The sequence below is a fragment of the Peromyscus eremicus genome, chromosome 9, assembly GCF_949786415.1.
Source record: "Peromyscus eremicus chromosome 9, PerEre_H2_v1, whole genome shotgun sequence".
In the NCBI taxonomy this organism is placed as follows: Eukaryota; Metazoa; Chordata; class Mammalia; order Rodentia; family Cricetidae; genus Peromyscus; species Peromyscus eremicus.
This window is the reverse complement of record NC_081425.1, coordinates 91,248,256-91,265,862: the sequence shown is the minus strand read 5'-3', so window position 1 is coordinate 91,265,862 and position 17,607 is coordinate 91,248,256. Positions and strand designations below refer to the sequence as shown.

Below are 17,607 nucleotides of genomic sequence, written 5' to 3'. Positions count from 1 at the left end.
TAAAATGAATCTGTTACAGTTACAACTTCTGGATATTTCCTAAAAGCATGTGCTATTCTTAGTGGAAGGTGTTCATGTCCATGTATCATGGCCCTAAGATTTCACTGTACTCACAAAAAGAGCAGGCTTGGGGATTTGTGGGCCTCGCCTCTTCATTTGTCCCACTCTCTACTCCCAATTGGCACCTCAGTGTCCCTGTTCACCTGTACGGCTATGTGTGCAAGTTAGGGAATCACTTTGTGTCCTCAAAAGACTATACACCCACCTGCTAGAACCCTGTCGTGATAAAATGTAACATTCTCTAGGATAATCCTGGTATCGGTGGTGTGTAAGTTATGGTTTTCCCCTTCCAGAGAAGAAGCCCTAGAAAGTTCTAGTACATTATTTTAAATGGTCTTTCTCCTTCAAAAGCCGTGTTTCAGGCACAGAGAGAGGGGACAGGATGCAGGTGTCATCAGAGAGGATCGACTTCCACACCAGTTTTTGCAGGACACCAATAGCTGCTCCGTTTGGACCCTTTCCAATAAACACAAGAACTATTCACAGAGACCCCTGGGTCTGTGGGAACCTTACAGCTTTAGGACCAAGTTTGCAGGTTAAAAAAAAAGTGTTTTAAAGCTACTACCAGCCTAGGAATTCAGCTTAGAGGTAGAGGGCCTGTTAGATCATGGGCAAAGCCCTGGGTTCAAACCCAAACACTGCAAAAAAAGTTTGGTTGTTTTGTGTGTTTTAAAATGCACAGTGGCTTTAGCACGATGTCAGGTGAGATCATTTGTGTACTAGCTTATAGTTTCCAGAATATCACAATGATTATTGTCCTATTTAACCTTCAAGAATCCTAGAAAGGGTTAAATTCTTTCTATATATACAGAAAGTCTAGATGATCAGGGGTAAGAAACTCAAGTAAGACCCACGGTGATAGAAAGGGCAGAACTCACACCCCAGCTGTGTTTAAAATAGATAATTTATCATATATACACAGTAAATTACATAGCCAAACAATGTTTACAGAGTGTCGTAAACGGCCACCAGAGTACACACACATCAACAAGCATCCTGAACAGCACTCCGGATATCGGGATGACTCTCGCAGAGTGGATCTACTTCCATCAAGTCCGACTTTTCTGTACATCGTTTAGGTCCACAGAGAAACTTCCCCATGGACTTACGTCTCAAGGTCCCCTGGCGTCCACACAAGACCATGGCAGTTCACATCCAAAGCTGAGATGGACAAGGTACCGGCCAAGAGTTGAGTCTTCTCGACACAGTTTTCTGAAATGGCTTGTTCTTCCACTTCTGTGCAGAGGGGACAGTGAGAGGCTCTGCTCTCCAGGGAGTGGGAGTGGACCGAGTTTGGCACACTTTCCCGCTTACGTGACATACCCACTGGTACCTTACTTGAGTCTTTGGAAAAGAGAGAGCAATGTATTTTCCTGTCACTCTAGGTCCATTCTGCCAAAGGGGGACAAGCACTTTACAATGGTGCTCTTGTGGACCTACAGCCCTGGTGAGGGATGGGTCTGAAGAGGAGTGCCGGAATTTCTCCAGACAGACCTCAGACTATGAACCGTCAGCACTCTGCCCTTACACGGCCAGCTTCAGAGCATCTATTAAAAACAATGGATGCCATCATAAGTGGCTGCCTGCCATCACAACTGGGGGCTTGCTGTGCTCTGGGTGTCCCGGCAACACATCTGAGCCTCAGAGAACCAGTGAGTCCATATATCCCACCTCTCTCTGTGACCTCTACAGGCATTTCCTGTGGCTATAAACTGGGTGCTTGATGTCTTAGACACAGTGAGGGTGGCAGATTGAAATTGAGATTTAACTTGTTATTCAACAAATTAAGACTCAGGAAAAGAAGAGAAGGTGATAAGGGTTGGCTCAGCTGATTCTCCTGGAAGCAGAGTCCTCGCACCTCAGGATCAGGCCAGGGACCTCTTGTGCGAGGAGACATAGCCCAAGGCTGTGGCCTCTCTTTCCTGGGGAGTGCGTACCTCTTAGAAGACACGAGACTGCCATGGGAAGGGGCTCCCCATCACAGTGAAGGCACGTGTGAAAATACAAAAATAGGGCCTCTGTTTCAGAGTGTCATAAATAGAGGGAGCAGGTGGCGGCCCGAGGAGAGGCGTCACTACAGCTGGTTCTCCTCAAAGAGGATCTGCGCGTACACGGTGCTGCTGGGGACGCCCTTGGCGGCACGGCGTGGTTTGATCAGCTCCAGCTCGGCATAGGTCAAGTTTTCCTCAGCGATCTTTGGCTGCACAGAAAAGCAAAAGTGAAACACAACTCAAGCTGACCACAGTCAAGCTGTCTACCATGTACTCATTTACCGAGTACCTGTTTCCACAGTATTTATAGGGCGATAAGGGAAACGTGTAGGCAAACATAAATAGGCAAAACCAAGTAACCTCAAAAGATACAGCTCACTGCCCCACGCAGAACACCACACTCTGCCAAGAGACGCTGCCATTAATGTTTAAGTTGGTGTCAAGTACTCACAAAAGCCATTGGACTCTAGCTCACAAATAATACCTAATTCTAAAAAGCAAAACCTAGCACTAACACTGGTCAAAAGGAAATGCACGGAGACAGAAATAAGTCTACTGGCAATTAATATCAAACTTAGAAAATTTTGTGAATGATGTAATTACATAACGAAAAATTCAGAGTATCTGGAAAATAATAATGAAGAAAGTATTTCTTGCTACATGCTAAAGAGTACAGCGAGAACAGTGGTCATGGAACATTAAGTGATTTATTACTTAATACCATGATGAGGCTCAAACATCAAATTTAGGAAGTTAGGAATTGAACAAAATGAGCAAAAACAAAAAGATAAGGAAAAAAAAACAAAACAGAAAACAGACCAAAATATCTAAAATCACGTGCTTGGAAAGTACCAATAATGGGCATATTGGTGAAAAATTGATCACTATAAAAAGGAAAAATATAAAAAAGCATGAATGAATAAAACAGGAAACAAAAAAGGTAATAGATTGTAAATACAGGAATTTTACACACTGTTAGGAGGCTGTTTGGCTCAACACACTGAAGAGGAAAACTGAACACAGGGTAAAATGATAATGTCCCAGAAAAAGTAAATGATAAATGCTAAGTGTAGGCAACCTGAATTTGCTAAATACCCTCAGAGGGGCAGCAAGGAGGGGCTGCCCCTTAGCAGCACCGGGAGAGCTACTGGCCGGGCATTCCTGAAGGAAGCTCCTATGCAGAACACACCATCTCACGTCATTATGCTGATCAGAGAACAAGGGGGAAGACAGCCCTGATGGGTTTTAGAACAAACTCTGTGTTCATACACACTTTAATTCAAATTTATTCAGGAGAGTGAAGAGACACATAAGTGATAGGTAATCGTATTCAGGTTGATTTTATCCTGGAACACAAACATGGTTCAGTGTTTTAAAATGATTTATACTGGTAAAAGAGCAAAAGAGAAAAACCTCATCATTCTCTCTAGAGATGCTGGAAAGCCATTCAATATTGACATTTAAAAACCACTGCTGACAAAATCAGTCTTTGAATGACATAGTCACAGCCACATGTTTTCTTAATATGATTAAGAGATGTTAAGATAATGAATAATTGGCAAATATTAAAACTATACAACTGGACTAATTTAAATATGGCAGTGCTGGCAGATGAACAGATATGCTTATCAGTGGAACTGGCTAGAGACCCCAGAGGTATCATCTTTCAGTAAATGCTATTGGAATATTTGGGAGCAAAATAGAATAAAATCACACCTTATATCACCCCCAAATATGTAAACCCCTAAAACTATTAGAACATACAGAGAACTTTTAGGAAAACCATCTTAGGAGTAAGACAACTTTATAAAAGGTGCATTGTCCTGCTCTCGATGGCAAAATATTCTCTTAATCGAGTCAAAAAACAATAAAAAAAAGAACAAGGAAGCTGTTTGCAGCTCCTATCGAAGGGGCTGATGGTTCAGCAAAGACCCCAACCAACAACCCACCAGGGAACAAGCAGAGGACTGCAAAGCCCTCCATGGCTCCAGGAGAGGACGCACAACAGCTCTTGCGCAGATGAAGTGAAACAACCTTGCTCACCCCGAGAGACCCACAGCGTTGGTCTTAGTTCTTTGAGAAGTTTGTACAATGCGTTTTTGTCACACTCAGCCCTCCTCGACTCCTCCCAGAAGCCCCTCCTGCCTACCCACCCAACTTTGTGTGCGTGTGTTTTCCGCCCATCACGTCCAGTGTGTGCCGCACATATATTCTCGGATGAGTGGCCTTTCACTGAAGCGTGGGCAAGCTCTAAGAGGCAACACTCCTGAAGAAAACTGGCTGTCCCTCTCCCAGCAGCTGCCAATCGCCAATAGCTCCTCGGCTAGAGGCGGGACTTCATGCTCACCTCCTCTCTTTATGCTGGGGTTTGGTCTGGCTTGAGTGGGGCTTGTGCATGCTGACACAATCACTACTACTGGAAGGCACGATTTTAAATCACACTTAAGTGTGACTGTTGTTTAAGTTTCCAATTTTTAAGTTGCCCAAACTATTGTATTCTCTCATTTGTTCCTGTTGAGATTACTCTATTCTTTGGGACAAAAGAAAGAAAGAGAGAGAGAGAGAGAGAGAGAGAGAGAGAGAGAGAGAGAGAGAGAGAGGAGAGAGAGAGAGAGAGAAGAAGAAGAAGAAGGAGGAGGAGGAGGAGGAGGAGGAGGAGGAGGAGGAGGAGGAGGAGGAGGGAGGGAGGAAGGAAGAGAGAAAGAAAGAAGGAAAGCAAGCTCAGGTTCTTCAGTAGAAACATGGGCATTTGTAGAACAGAATGTATGATGGAGGAATCTTTAACAACCATGGAGCTGGGGCCAGAGGTGTTGCTCAGTTGTAGCTCAGTTGTATGCTGCTTGCCCAGTATGCGCAAGGCCTGGGGTTTGACCCTCTGTATCATAAATATCATTCAAAACCAATGGAGCTGTACATGGTCTCTATGTAGTGTTATTTATGAAAATATGCATGTAAGCAAACATGTTACCCTTGGAAATCAGTAAGTGGAGAACCCAATAGCCATGGCTTCAAGGGGTGTAAACTGGGTGGTTGGGAAGACTCACACTTTATTTTATAGTCTTTGTTTTGTACCTTTTGGATGTTACAGTAGGCATATCTAGTTACCTGACGCACTGATTAACTTAAATTTACAATTAGATAAGTAAACATGGCCACTAATATAGAGTCATATCAACATTTTCATTTCAGTAACTCTGTGTTTCTGACCTAGATGTTAGATTTGAGGGTTAAGTTTTCAGTTTCTGTTTTGTTGTTATTTTGAATCACACACTTTAAAAACAAACAAACAAAAAAACCTATATGCCTCTATCTTTATCTTATGGAAGTCCAGGGCAAAGACACTGTTGACATGGAATGCACGTGTCTCCAGCAGGATGTCAAAGCAGAGAGCGTTTGTTCTTTTGAGACAAAATGCTGAGAGGATTGGAAAGAAGGGGCCCAAAAGGGTGGACAAAGAACTTAATGCCAGCATATCCAGCCCAGGTGACTTCCATGCGATATGCACAAGGGTCTAGCTGTTTTTCAAGTTCAAAATTAAGCACATTTGTAGGGATAGAGTCTCGGTTTGCCTTTTGACACTAAAAGTCTTTACACTGTGTCCTGGTCGCCCACCTCTTACCAGCCAACGAAACCCCATGTACCTTCTCGCCTTGTGCTTTCATTACATTTCACATTGTAATGATTCCATTTAGGAACACCACGTGTCCTCCAATAAGTACTCAAAACCCAACTCATGTAAATTTTAGAACCCAGGCTTATGAAATCATATTGTCCAGTTGTTTTATTGCATTACTTTGAAACCGTATTGTTTTCTAGTGCGGATTATCTGTTTATTCTTAAGTTATTTCATTATGTTTGGATATGAAAAATAACACCAGCTTTCTCAATACAGGTCACCAGGCTGGCTTGGCTGATCTGCTCTTTTCATACATTTTTATGATGTTCCTATAGTAAACATAATTTAATAAAGCCGAAGCACACTAAATAAATAATTGCATCTAGAAAAGCAATAAAAACAAATAAAATTAGTACTTTCATAAGTGGGAAAGGTACTTCAATTACTGCTACAAGCAACAACCCACCATAAAATGTGTGCAATCATTTCCCTTATGCATATTTCTGGAGTGTAATAATTTGATTGAAGATGTGAGGCAGCACACAGGAGGCTCCGGAGTGTGAAGTGTATACAGTTCACAACAGAAGATGCATAACAGCAGTGCTTGGCACCTTTAAAGAACCTATCGTTTTTCTGGCAGGCACAGTTGGCTGGCACCATCAAACATGTGCTTAACTGCAGTCCTCAGCTTGATCAACTGGAAATACAGTCCTAACAGCCAAGGGAAATGGGCAAATGGGTCCCTCTCACTGGTTTCCCCGACCGGCCTTGGTTTACGTTGATGCCTCAGTGAAGCTTGGGTCCACCTAAGAAACAGCTTAGAGATGGTAAGAACAGAGGACATAATAAAGCCAGCTGCCAGGACCAGGGTGTGACGTAACCATCACAGGAGGCAAGGGCTTGCTGTGGGACAGGACCAGGTAAGGGATCTTGATCGCTATAGTCCAGGTACTCTCACTGTAACCTTGGCTAGACAAACCCAACAAACCCATCCCCAGTGTCAACAGCAATTCCAGTCCTAGACAGAAGTGCAGGTTTCTGAGGATGGACCAGGGAGCACTCTGTGTGTTCTCCACTGGCCACCAGTTCTCAAAACAGCAGTCTTCAGGCCTGTTTGGTACTCTGGATACCAGGTAGGGTAGGGGGTGGGGTGTAGAATTACGGTTAGTCCTCTATATCTGTGAGTCCTGCAAACAGCCGTGGGTTGAAAATGTTTAGGGAAAAGTTGCATCTGTACTACACATGTGGACTTCCCTCCGCTGTTCCCTAAACAATACAGCAAGCACACCGACTGTTTATACAGCATTTGCATTATATTTAGTATGGTAAGTAATTTAGGGATGATCTCAGGAACACAGAAGGATATAGGGAGGCTACATTGTGATGCCGATATGCACCATTTATACCGAGGACTTGGCTTTTGCTTTATATGGGGAGTCCTAGAAGCATTCTCTCAAGGAATCAGAGGGGTGGCGAGACACAGGCCGCCTGAGAGCAAAGCTTCAGACATACTAACCCGCTGTTTGCAAGCCCTCTTGCAGCCTTAGGGCTCTGCTGAAAGCATTAACATGAACTTCCAAAGTGGGACTCAGGGGCCTCTGCCTGAGCCCACATCATACACAGACGCTGTTGAATTTCCCAGAAGCAGACTGTGGCACTTCTAAACCCATCAGCAGCACCTCTTCAGGACACTCTGGGTTTTCCTTCTTTTGCCTTTTTCCCAGGCCTCAGAAATGCTTGGTGGGATTCTCTGCTGCTCCTCAAAGCATACGTCCAGCCCTTGAAATCCACAAGGGATTGGTGCCAAGAGCTGCACGGGTACTAAAGTCCTCAGATGCCCGAGACCCTTGTATAACAGTGTCATGTTCTGTGTACACATGTTTGTACATACATGCTCTTACACTTCAAATGGTCTCTAGATGAATTATAACATGAGGTACAATGTAAATTCTCTGAAAATTGTTGCTATACTGTAGCACTTGGGGAATAATGAGAAACAAAAAGTAAAAAAGTCTGTCCAAGTTCCTTACAGATGCAATTTCCTCCAAATATCCTCAGCCTGTAACTGGTCGAGCCTACAAGATGCAGGATCTGCCATCTGTGTGCCGCAGCCTGGACCTCATACATGCTCAGACCTTTGTCTTCTGCCACCTTTGCCCTCATCCATTCCTTACTAGTCAGGGAGGATCCTTCCTGCAGTTGGAGGGAGGCTCTCTAATCAGTAGGCAACAGAGGAGAAGATGCAGGGAGGCATCAGTACATTGAAGGCAGCACATTCTTCTCGCCTGCATCATTGCGATCATGTTCATGGGGAGGGGAGGAGAATTTTAGCATGGTCCCCACCTGCCTGCAGAGCTGAGGGCCAAGAAGAATCCAGACAAGGTTCAAGTGCCAGCTACTTGACTTTGGGCCGTTCTCCCGTCAGCGCTCAGGAACAGTAGTAAGTAGCTAGCTAGTTGTGAGTGTGTAAATGAGATGCATGTGAGTATTTTGACACAGCTTCTGCCCCGTAGAAGGTGCTGAATGCATGTGTGTTGAGTAAGTCCACATTCTGGCAACATCACTTTCCATCTGCTCAGCTAAACTTCTTCTACCTATGTGCACGTTGAATCCTTCACGCATGAACAAGAATGGTGTAGACCATGTAAGCCGGGATCTGGGAAATTAGTTATGGGCTGAATTCACACACACACACACACACACACACACACACACACACACACATACACACACACACACACCCGCCACCGCCAAACTCCTAAGTTGTTTATCCTCCAGTACCTCAGAACGTGACTGCATTTGGAGAAGGGGTCTTTAAAGTACTGATCAGGTTAAGATGAGGTTGGTAGAGTGAATGCTAATCCTATGTGAGTACTTTTTTACAGCAAGCACTGGGATACCGGCCACTTAGAGGGATGGTGCCATGAAGACACTGGTCATCTACAAGCTAAGGAGAGAGGAATTGGGAGAAGTCAGGCCTGATGCCATGCTGGTCCTGGGCTTGAAGCCTTTTTGGGAAAACATATCTCTGGTATATAAGTTACTTCATTTATGGAATTTAATTATGGCATCCTTTATGTAATAGTCTATTGATCACAGTATAGATTAAGAGAAAGTGCTTTATTTGGGGAAAGAAGAGATGATTGGCCTTCCCATGAGTAGGTACATACTAGGTCATGCCAACATGGGTTGGGGGAAAGGAAGGAGGAGGCTGATATCTGGTGCTATTCAGTGAAGAAGCAAGCTGGGAATGGGAGGTTCGAGCACCCCTTTACACAATCCTCCCAGACACATGCCTCCCTGCTGTTCTGCCCTCTACAGCTTGGCCTTAACTCTGGGTTGCAGCAAATCCAGCTACATGGAGGAGACAACAGCTCTCTGTGCTGCTTGGGAAGAGAGATGGTTGGCTCCATTGGGAAGGAGAAATCAGTGACAGCAGCAACAGAGATGAACTGCTTCCACCTGAGGAAAGGAGCCTGGCCTCCAGGTGACATGCACCCCAACCTTGGGGTGAACCTTAAACCTTCTGACTGAACACACAGGCTCTCGGGGAGGAGGTGGGCTCACTGTCAGATGTTTTCAGCCCAGTCCCCATGTGCCCACCTGCCATCCACAGCTCAACAAGGCTACTTTCTGTTGTTATTGCTGCTCTTCCCCTTGTGCTGAGGACACAGGAAGCAGCGGACCAATGTGTACAGATGTTGCCTCTCAGGGAGAGCCTGGACTGAGGTTTGGGACATGCTGAGTCAGAGGCAGAGAACTCTTATAGAAAGGGGTTCCTAGCCCAGGGAAAGGCCCCAGCTGCTCCTGCGTGCTCAGGTTTCTTGAGTGACGTCTTTTTTTCTTTCACTTGAAAAGTAGCTCCGGAGCCACTGAGGTAGCAGGAATGAAAATCGAGAGCAGTGTGTTCAGAATGGCAGAGGGAGGTGAAGGCAATGCCCAGTCTCTGGCCTCAGAAAAACCCTAAACCAGCCAGGGATCTATATGACTGGACCGTACCAGGGGTCATTATAAACATGCATTGACAGGCTTTTGTGGGTGTTTCTGTTTCTCTAGAGTAAATACCCCAAAGTGGGACAGCTGGGTCAAATGGCAAATGTATGTTTAGCTCTTAAGAAACTGTCAGCCTTCCAGAGCATACCATTTGCCCTGCTACCTAAGAAGTATGAGTCTCAACAGCTCCATTTCCTTAATGTCACTTATTTTTTCTTTACTCCTTTTAGTGGGTGTCAGGGACACAGTGACCCCCCACCCTTGGGGAAACCCACTAATCCTAGACTTAAACTCAACTTGTCACTGATGGCTATGAGCCAGGTTAAATCTCACACCCGACATGACTTCCTGGGATCACACAGGCTACAGCTTGTGTGCAGTGGGAAGTCTTTGCAGTCTAGGTATAAGAGGGAACGAGAATTTTAGAGCCTCGGATGGCCTGCCTAGCTTCATCCTCCTGCTCCACCAGTGGTGAGGTGCTGAGGCCTCATGTACCAGCTCAGGCTGCCTCTCTCAGCTTTAATTTAAGCCTTTCTCTGCCCCAGTTTAGGGTGATGGTTATGGAAAGTACACCCGTGGGGAAGGAATGGCTTGAGTCTGCTGACACCAGGAAAACCGACCTCAAGAGATCCGGGAGTTATGCATTTCTTCACAACACATACTTCATGCTCCTAATGGGCACTTTCCGAGGATTTCATCTTGTGCACGGGTTTCCATGGAGTCAACTGAAAGTTACCCTTCCTGGGTGAGCAGGGGTTTAATGATCTCTTATGCAGACTCCTGCAAAACAATACTTTCTTGTAGAGATTGCAGCTGGGTGTGCATGTTGAATTAAGTTTGCAGGAATAAGAGAGAAATGCAATTGCAGCAGCTCCCGGTTTGCCAATGTGAAGAGTTCAGTGAGGTAATACCATTACCACAGCAACAGATCAATACCCAGGACATGGGAGCTTCGCGCTCACGTCACCTTAGAGCTCCAACCCAGGCTGCAGGTCTACAGAGTTGCAGTATCAGGAATCCATTCCCCCAAGAGACTATGAGAATTGTCGGGGCAGACTTCCTCTTTTCCCTTCAAGATAAGTGCTCATTTTTTATTCAACAGAGAAGGAACTGGTAAAAACAGTCTCCCCAAAGCGGCCCCCACACACACACACACATAACCATGGCCAGTGAGGATGTTGAAGCTGAGTGTTTAGCACATTGTGCTCTCCCTCACCCAGAGCCTTGGGAGTCTCTGAACATCTATACTCAGGAGGGAAAAGAATGCCTTAGGTCCATCGATCATGTGGCCACCAACATGCCTTGGAGATGAACTTGGCATTGTTGAGGTGCATGGGTTGCTTCCAAGCATATATATTGATATTGATATTTCTGAAAAGAGGATCTAGAGTTTTCTGGTGTGATGTTAAATAAAAATAAAGGAGGAAAACCAACAAAAGAAATATTTTTCCACGACAGAGATGGTAAATGGCCCAGAGTGGCTTTGGGAGGCAGTTCAGTATGGCAGCTGAGACTTGGTCCTTTTGAGAGCAGAACTCAGCTCACTGACAACTAACTTTCACCATCCCATTCGGTTCTCACCTCTGTTCTGTGAGGTGGGGCCAATGGTCACACTCACATCACCGATGAATAGACAGCTTTTAGAAGGCAGGATGCTGCTGGGAGTGGTAACACACCTATAATCCCAGTACTTGGGAGGTAGAAGCAGGAGGGTCATGAATTGGAGGCCAGCATGGACTACCCTGTAGCAAAACCAACTAACCGAACAAACAACATTGCAGAAAACTGTTTCACAGTACCAGGTACATATGCGGGAGGCAGAGCCATCCATCCTGCCTGGGATCTGGTCCCTCAGAAAAGTACATGAGCAGTACAGCATTTCAAATCAAGGCAGTGCACATTATTAAAAGTACAAGCTTCATATCTAAGTGATCTAGACAGGTGGACAGCAGTCCCTTTCCATAAAAGCAGGCTGTGGTGGTTTGGAAGAAAATGGTCCCCAAAGGGAGTGGCACTATTAGGAGGTGTGGTCTTGTTGGAGTAGGTGTGGCCTCACTAGAGGAAGTGTGTGACTGTGGGGGGCAGGCTTTAAGGTCTTGTATGCTCAAGCTACACCCAGTATGGCATACAGTTGCTTCCTGTTGCCTGTGGGTAAAGATGTAGATTTCTCAGCTTCGTTTCCATCACCATGTCTGGCTGCAAACTGCCATGCTTCCCACTATGATGATAATGGACTACACCTCTGAACTGTAAACAAACTCCAGTTAAATGCTTTCTTTTACAAGAGTTGCTGTGGTCATTGCATCTCTTCACAACAATAGAAATCCTAACTAAGATGCAGGCATCAGACACCAATGGGGAAAGGAGTGAAGGACCATTAGCTCAAACTGCATAAGGCTTGGATACAGACTCACACCACTCAGCAGGCAGTGTGAGCTCCAACTGTAGGGTCTGAGGATGAAGAGCATGACCTGCCTCATCCTTATCAGATGGAAGGCTTGGAATGAAGAGATGCAAAAACCCAAGGCCACACAGCACAAGATCACACAGAACTGCCATCATTGAGAGGAGGTGATAAAGAGACAGAGGCTAACTCTCCAGGGCCTTACCTCCCCATTCTCACACAAGACATGAGGCTTCTGGAATGCCTCTAACCAGTATGGGGTGGATGGAGGTCACAAGGGAGTAGGCTCTGCCTTGACCAGCTTGTGTGGGAAACAGCTGCTGGATAGTGGCAAGATGAAGCTGAGAGTTGAATGGAAAGAATTATAAGTCAATCACCGGGTTAATTCACCAACTCCTTGGAGTAGAGGTCATTAATCTACCAGGATCTCTGCTCCAGGAAAAGTATATGGTAGAAGCCTCTGAAATGACTTATGGTGCTGAGGTCAGAGGTCCAGGTGGACCAGTAGCCTCAAGACCTTGAATGATTTATTTACATTCCCAAAGTCAGTATGAAGCTGTGACTGTTCACCAAAAAACATATTGATGATCTGAGTCAAAGTCCAGAGACACAAGGGACCTAAGAGTCCACGGCACAAAACATACTCTTGCTCTGTTGCCTGAGCCTGGGGGTCATATCTGGGGTTCTCGCCTCAATTTTCAACTTCTATGTGTGTACCTAGGGTCTGATGGCCAATAGTCCAATGTGCTCTAGGACTACAGAAGACAGAAAAGCTCGAAGTCAGAAAAGAAGTGGAGACAAAGATTTCATCTATTGAAGTTTGTTGATACTGTGGACCAGATGAACTTGCTGGGAAGTCTCCAGTCAAGCAAATTCACATGATGCTCTTGAGTCCAAAGAGTTCAAAGGACAGTTGTTAAAGAATGTTCTCAGTGTATGTTCAGTATGATAGAAGGCCACATGCCCAGGCCAACAACCCTTGGGACAGTCACAAGTTACCATCTGTGTATGTAATATGTTGAAGCCAGCATAGAAAGGCCAAGGATAAACCTTATAGGTTTGAGGTTTTGCAAGTTGACAGATGGATGCCTCTAGATTTTATAAGCCATGGTTTGCAAACAGAAATGTGATTGTAGGTAATGGTCTTAGTGAGGCTCCCATACTCGAAACTTCTCCTGGCTGCACAGCGACTGCTCCATATGCTGATACAATCATTCATCTTCTTTCCCACATGAACCAGGGATGCACGCATCCCAAGCTGCCTTCCCAGAGTGCTTCTACAGGCAGTACCACTCTAGATGATGCTTTTGCTTAGGAAAATAGAGTGTTTGCTTATCTGCTTCAACCACGAGTGTGACCTGAGAATCTGCCATTTTAAACCCTATCCACCCACACTGACCACCCAAGGGTATCTACGGTGGTGTTCAAGAGCCTTGCTCTCAGAAACAAGAAGGCCGCCATTCCTAAGGTGTGTGGCCCTGGGCAAAGCATTTAACCTCTCTGTGCCTGTGTTTCCTCATGTTCGACTTATGGAATGCCTCTCTTATGGGATAACATTCAAGGATTGACTACATTGACACATGTGATGGCTGCAGAGGAATTCCTGCCAGGACTGCAGGAAATGCTGTGTGTGTGGCCTACTGTTACTGTCAGGGACATCGCTTCCATAATAGATTATAAGCAAGTGTTGTCATCACAGTTGGTTCCTTGGATATACTCAGAAGCAGAGAGAAAAAAGCATTTGGAGACATTGGAAGCTCTGTGTGCTAGGAGCTATGGGACTTCCAAGGCCAGTCAGTACCAAATAAACCCAGTGATTTTTTTAAAATAGTATGCATTATAACCTTGCTAAATAACAAGTTAAAGCAGTGCCTGGAACAGACTTTCCAAAGGTGACCTTTAGTGCTCACAATAAGACTCAGTGTCCTCATCAGGCTCGCTCCTAAGACCTTGTCCTGTGCCTCTCCTAAGCTCACTCTACGTGTCCTCCTTGCAGACCAGAGTCCAGCCATATTAGTCTCTGTACATTTCTTAGACATACCTGGGCAGTGCTCCTTGCTCAAGGATGACCTCAGGGCCTTTGTTCACATGCTGTTTTCTCCATCTGGAAGAGTGTCACCTGCACCATGGTGAACATTGCTTCCTCATATTATCGGGCCTTTGCTTTAATGTGGTATCTTCCTCATCAGAGTTCCTCTTGCCCCTGCCTGACTCTACTGTTGTCACAGCATGTAATGCTCCTTGGCATGACAAAGCCCCATCCTTTATCTTCTGTCTTTTTCAACTAGAATGTAACAACAGCACCTTAGGGTCCCTTAGCGTGATGGCATCCCTATGCAGAAGGCACTTTCTGTAGTCATCTCCATTCCATGAGTACAGAAATGAAGACAAACGGCCTGTTTGTGACCAATAGCCAGAAAGCAGCAGACTTGCTCCTTGGTCCTAGCCTCTAGTGACTTCAAATCCAATCATGGCTGCATCCAGCAACTGTTCAGCAACAGGACAAAATGAAACCAGCCCTGAAGGGCAGTGTCTCTGGTTGACTTGTACAAATGTACAAAAGCCCATCATGGCTGACTCTAAGCTGCCAGCAACATCTGACCTCTCTAGTAAGGTAAGATGGGCTAGAACACACACTGGCTTTGCACTGAGCTCCCAAAAGACACATAGCTGGGGAAATCCTAACGTGTGTGTGTGTGCGTGTGCGCGTGTGTGTGTGTGTGTGTGTGTGTGTGTGTGTGTGTGTGATAGTGTTGCAAATGTTTGTGTGTATGCATATGCACTTGAGTATGAAGGCCAGAGGTTAACATTCTGTGTCTTCCTGGATTTATCACCACTTTATTTTTTGAGACAGGGTCTCTCGCTGAACCCAGAGTTCACTGACTTGGCTAGGCTGACTGGCCAATGAGCTCCAGGGATCTCTTTGTTTCTACCTCACACCCCCTCAAGCTAGCTACAAATGTGCTGCACCATATCTGACTGTGCGTGTGTGTGTGTGGGGGTGGATCCATGTGTATGGTCTGTGCCTATACTTTTGTGTGCAGGTGTACATGATGACCTGAGATTGACAGCGGGATTTTCCACTACTTTTCTACATGATCTTTTTGAGACAGGTTCTCTCACTGAACTCGGAGCTCACCGGGTTACAGGTGTGTGCAAACATGTTTGGCTTCTGTGTAAGTTCCTAGGATTTAAACTCCAGTTTTCAAGGCTTTCAAGGTGGGTAATTTATTGATGAATCCATCCCCCTGGCCCAGAATATGCATTTAATTGTGTGAATTGAATAAGACAATGAATGAAAACCAGTCTGTTATCATTCCCACCTTAGGAAGAAAGCCTCATGATCTCCTTTCTCTCTTTCAACATCTTTAGGGACTCTACTATAACATGCCACTAAGAAGTAGATCAACTGAGTTCTAGGCTTGGAGTAAAACATAGGCACATGGCTTTCAGGTTTAAAATTATACACACACACACACACACACACACACACACACACACACACACATCGACTGTATACCGTATCTCTATCTATATACAGACTGAGAGAGAGAGAGAGAGAGAGAGAGAGAGAGAGAGAGAGAGAGAGAGAGAGAGATCGAGATCCAACATTGAGGAGAATGTGAGGAAACATCATTCTCATCCTTTGTTAACGGCGGAATAAAATGGGAAATGATTTTTGGAAGGTGATTGGATAGACTATCAAAGTAAGAGATCCACATCACACAATAACTCCAATTTAAGAAAATGTATCCCACAGAAATGCACTAAATAAAGGGGTGTGTGCAGGGATATTTTTCACCAGAGCAGCCTTCCTAAAGTAGAAAATCAGCACAATGTGTATGGCCAAGAGCTGGGAGACTGAGCGACCTGGGGCAGTCCCCAAAGAGCAGGGTGGAGCTCTGTGAATGATGGGAGAGAGGTGCTGGCATAGTGGTGATGAAGAACACTTCGGTTCAGGGACACTGTGCAAGAAACACTCCCATCTGCAGGAAACTTGACATGCAGAAGTGGAGCCATCCGATCCTATAGTCATGCCCTCCAACAGTGGTTAGGTGATCATAATGTGCTTTTGAGATATAAACAAAGATATGGATAGGCTTTTGTGTATACATAGACAATACTTAGAAGCATATAACAGAGGCCATGGCAGAGAAATAAAAGCTTAGGAAAGGAACTGCATTTTGTATTTTAGCACGTGGAAATTCTGAATTGCTAGAGTAGTCCTACCTGTCCAGTGAGGTCAGGGCAGAAAACAATGCCCTAGAACCAACAGATTTAACTGTAATTTGTCCAGGCAGGACCAGAAAAACTCTAGCTACAACTAAGTACTTTTGACAGGAGGAATGGGCTCATAGTTGGGGGAAAGGGGACTTGTCACCAAGCACCTGGTTGGATCAGATCTGACAAAGGCCAATGAGGGAACAGTTCACTACCTCATCCCATCTGTGAAATGGAAACAATAAGGGGGTTGTCCCAGAATTAAATATGTCTCCTTATTGATAAGTATTAGAACAAGGTCTGAATATGGAAAGGGCCACTGAAATGTCATCATCATCATCACCATCCCCACCACCATCATCACCACCACCCCCACCACTGTCCTCTACGTTACCACCAGCATCACCACCTTCATCTCCATTCTACCATCACTATTACCATTCCCATCACTATTATCACACTGCGGCCGTCATTATAACCATCACCATCACAGTATCATCAGGCCACTGTCATGGTATACAGGGCACAAGCTAAGTAATGAAGTCAAATCTAAAATGACAATGAGCATGCCTGATCATTTGTAAAATTTACATTAGAATATGTAATGTGGGCAATGAGTGCACATTGACTAGATTAATAGTTTGCACTCTTCATCTTCATACATACCCCAAGCAGAAAGTCCTAAAGCTATAGGTATATACAACTGGCTTTGGGCCGTCATATATGTTTATTGATGATTTATCAATTTAGGGTTGAGAATTTAATCTAAGCTTGCCTTGTAAATACAAGGCTCTGGGTTAAGTCCTCAGCACTGGGGGGTGGGGGAGAGGAGGGGGCAAAATAATTTTATCTCTAGACATATAATAATAAATTATCATTTAATCTAGTGAGAGGGAAAGGAGCTCTCAGGCGCACCATTGTTTGGCTGTGAGCTCAGAATTGTACACAGAAATTCCTGATACTTTGGATGTATGTCTTACATATGTTGACGGGTTGTATTCTTTCTTTCCAAAAAATGCCACTTCATTTCTAGTATTCTCCATCTGAGAGTGAAAAAGTCTTTTAATAACAACTCTGAAGTACTCTGTGTTCAAAACTGAGCTTGTAAATGAAACGGGCTTAAAACCATCAAATGTGAGCAGAAATAATATTGTTTCACGAGATTACAAAGCCAAAATAGAGCAAAAAAGTTTCTTTAGAAAATTTCCCAGCAGTGCAGTGATCTCAGAAATGAAGTGCCCAATAAAGGCAGCAAACCAGCTAGGATGGCTCTTCAGGGAGGGGCAGTCCCCGCAGACACAGGGGACAGGCCGTCTGGAGTG

At 44.9% G+C, this 17,607-nt stretch overlaps 1 protein-coding gene across 1 annotated transcript in view; it reads right to left on the bottom strand.

The window, feature by feature from the left end:
* Positions 1-1,581: 1,581 nt before the first annotated feature.
* Positions 1,582-17,607, bottom strand: part of Vstm4 (V-set and transmembrane domain containing 4) — an 88,288-nt gene continuing 72,262 nt past the window's right edge. Inside the window, exon 8 of the mRNA XM_059274119.1 lies at positions 1,582-2,260. Coding sequence (XP_059130102.1) covers positions 2,135-2,260 — 126 coding nt within the window. The 3' untranslated portion in view covers positions 1,582-2,134. The remainder of the gene's footprint in view (positions 2,261-17,607) is intronic.